The 3,399-nt window shown below is 36.9% G+C and overlaps 1 protein-coding gene across 1 annotated transcript; it reads left to right on the forward strand.

Annotated features, from left to right (window-relative positions):
- The first annotated feature begins 1,709 nt into the window (after positions 1–1,709).
- Positions 1,710–3,120, forward strand: LOC131543842 (zinc finger BED domain-containing protein 4-like). The gene is made up of 2 exons (XM_058781657.1): positions 1,710–2,437; positions 2,967–3,120. Exons 1-2 carry the CDS (start codon positions 2,121–2,123, stop codon positions 3,118–3,120), a joined length of 471 nt encoding a protein of 156 aa, XP_058637640.1. The 5' UTR covers positions 1,710–2,120.
- Positions 3,121–3,399: the final 279 nt, after the last annotated feature.

Here is a 3,399-nt window from a genome sequence, read left to right on the forward strand (position 1 = left end):
TTAATGGATGGATGCCTTCTTTTTACAGAAAATAATTTTCCAGACTGGTTCTTCAAGTAGTCTCAATACTCCTCTGTAGTGCTCGGATGTTTCTCTTTAAAACTCAAAACTGTTTATAGAGTTTTAGGCTGATATAGAGAGGATTTTGAGTCTCAACCATGTGTGACATGTTGTCTCCTGGGGAAAAAGCACACAAACAAAAAAAAAGGCCTCCCACAGGAGATTTTTCTACAAAGATGGCTACATCCCTCTGATGCTGGAAAATCTCTATTTAAATTGCATCAGTGGGTTTTGGATATCTTCAAACAGCTGAGCTGAGCTGACTGTGACAATAGGAACTATGACCTAAAGCTGTAAAGACCAGACCAGGACAACACTGAGATCTGTGTGATGGTTAATAAAGCTGTAGACAGAGGAGAGGGTGGGAAGCATAATTATATAAGTGTCTTATTGAGCAATACTGTCATGCATTTACCCTCACGTTGTTACAAAACCTGCATGACTTTCTTTCTTATGCGGAATAAAAAAGAATATATATTTTTTTAAGAATGTTGGCAACCAAATACTTTTGGTGACCATTGACTTCTATTGTATGAGAAAAAGCAATATTTTTAAAGAAAGAAAGTCATGTATGGCAGAGAAACAGCATATATATACAGTGGGGCAAAAAAGTATTTAGTCGGCCACCAATTATGCAAGTTCTCCCACTTAAAAAGATGAGAGAGGCCTATAATTTTCATCATAGGTATACCTCAACTATGAGAGACAAAATGAGAAAACAAATATCCAGAAAATCACATTGTAGGATTTTTAAAGAATTAATTGGTAAATTCCTTGGTAAAATAAGTATTTGGTCACCTACAAACAAGCAAGATTCCTGGCTCTCACAGACCTGTAACTTCTTCTTTAAGAGGCTCCTGTGTCATCCACTCATTACCTGTATTAATGGCATCTGTTTGAACTCATTATCAGTATAAAAGACACCTGTCCACAACCTCAAACAGTCCAACTCCAAACTCCACCATGGCCAAGACCAAAGAGCTGTCAAAGGACATCAGAAACAAAATTGTAGACCTGCACCAGACTGGGAAGACTGAATCTGCAATAGGTAAGCAGCTTGGTGTGAAGAAATCAACTGTGGGAGCAATTATTAGTGGCCTAGCCAGTCTCCAGATCTCAACCCCATCGAAAATCTTTGGAGGGAGTTGAAAGTATTTTGGCCCTACCCTTATGGGCCAAAATACCAGCAACAGTGTGTGAAAACCTTGTGAAGACTTAAAGAAAACGTTTGACCTCTGTCATTGTCAACAAAGGGTATATAACAAAGTATTGAGATGAAATTTTGTTATTGACCAAATACTTATTTTCCACCATAATTTGCAAATAAATTCTTTAAAAATCCAACAATGTGATTTTCTGGATTTTTTTTTCTCATTTTGTCTCTCATAGTTGAGGTATACCTATGATGAAAATTGCATCATACCTCTCTCATCTTTTTAAGTGGGAGAACTTGCACAATTGGTGGCTGACTAAATACTTTTTTGCCCCACTGTATATAAATCTCATGATTTTGTCTGTTTCTAAGTTGTTTTTATTCACTATATATATATATATATATATATATATATATATATATATATATATATATATATTAGGGATGCACCGAATGTTCGGCAACCGAAATTATTCGGCCGAAAATAGCCAAAAAAAGCACTTTCGGTATTCGGCCGAATAAGTAAAAAGGCCGAATAAATTTTGCCGAACAATGACGTTTTTAATGACGCGATCAAATAGTAACCCGCGTAGAGTGAGAGGCGCGCGCTTTATGCAGCAAACATGTCAGCAGTGTGGAAGCACTTTAAAGTGTCAGAGAAAGAGGCAAAAACGGCCGTTTGCAGACACTGTTCTGCTGAATTGTCCAGAGGGGGTGCATCTGCAAAAACGTACAGCACTTCAAGTTTAATTTATCACTTAAAATCAAGACACCCCGAACATCATGCAGAGTACGAGAAAGACACGGCGGCGGCTACTCAGAACCCCTGTACTGCATCGCTACTGTGCTTGATCCACGATATAAAGATCATTACTTGGATGTGGGGAAAAAGCTGCGCACACGAGAAATGATCCAGGCCGAGTTGGATTTGGGAAAGCCGCTAGGTGATGGAGACGCTCAGGTGATGCACAGCGCAGGAGATGAAAACAGCGCAGAGAGTAAACGCGCTCGTACTACAGATGAGCCGCGCACAGTCTCGCTGTCTGACATGTTCGATGAGATCCTCCAAGAAAATAACCCATTTGCAAGACAGAGGACAAGCTCAACCGCTCAACAGTTAGATGGTTATCTCTCAGAAGTCCCCATCCCGAGGAGCAATAACCCTCTCGAATTTTGGAGGACCAATCAAGGCCGCTTTCCCGACCTGGCGCAGATGGCACGCAGGTAGGCTACTTGTATGGGAAATTAATTTAAGATTTTATTTATATTTTGGATTATGGTAACACTTTATATTTCTATTTTTAACATTAACTAACAATGAAAAACTCTTATTAAAAGCATTTATTAATCTTAATGTTAACATTTACTAATACAGTATTAAAATTATCACATTTTTAATTTTTGAATTAAAAAGTATCAAAAGTGGTAGGCCTATTTGTTAAAATTGTTAATGCACTTATACTAACATGAACTAAATATTTTTTATTATCTTACATTAACGAAGATTAATAAATACCATAACAAATGTATTGCTAATTGTTAGTTAAAGCAATAATGTTAACAAAAGGAAACATCGTAAAATGTTACTACCTATATTTTATATTATGTATTTTGTGAAAATTTAACTATTTTCAGTGTAGTAAAATAGTAGGCCTACACTGGGTTTCAACCATTTCATTATCTTGAAGACATTTTTCGTTTTGAAATGAGCAACTGTCAGAAAACTGCAATAAAAATTGCAACTATTCTGCAGGTACTTGTCTGCTCCATGCACAAGCACCGACAGCGAGAGACTGTTTAGTGCTGCATCTCATGTCATCGATGAGAAGAGGAACCGACTTTCATGTGAGAAAGCAGAGAAGCTATTTTTCATAAAGAAGAACCTGCCACTTTTCCTGAAGAAGTAGGCTAAGTAGGCTTATGTCTAGGACAGTTATTTATTTGTTGTGGGTTCATCCACATTTTTTGCGTTCGGTATTCGGCCTTCGGCCAAGCATTTCATTATTATTCGGCTTCGGCCAAGAATTTCATTTCGGTGCATCCCTAACATATATATATATATATACACACACACACACATACAATATGAGGTGCCAATCAGGAAGTAATTATATAAAAATCTGAATATATAATTATAAGTCTGAACATGTAAATTGTGAATATATAGTTATAAGTCTGAATATGTA

Source organism: Onychostoma macrolepis, chromosome 07 (genome assembly GCF_012432095.1).
Source record: "Onychostoma macrolepis isolate SWU-2019 chromosome 07, ASM1243209v1, whole genome shotgun sequence".
NCBI classification, from domain to species: Eukaryota; Metazoa; Chordata; class Actinopteri; order Cypriniformes; family Cyprinidae; genus Onychostoma; species Onychostoma macrolepis.

Bases quoted from the DNA above. Each gene is read 5' to 3' on its own strand.
- LOC131543842 (XM_058781657.1), top strand. From the start codon at position 2,121: ATGATCCAGGCCGAGTTGGATTTGGGAAAGCCGCTAGGTGATGGAGAC. The intron at 2,438-2,966 runs GTAGGCTACTTG...ACTATTCTGCAG, and splicing joins CTGGCGCAGATGGCACGCAG to GTACTTGTCTGCTCCATGCA.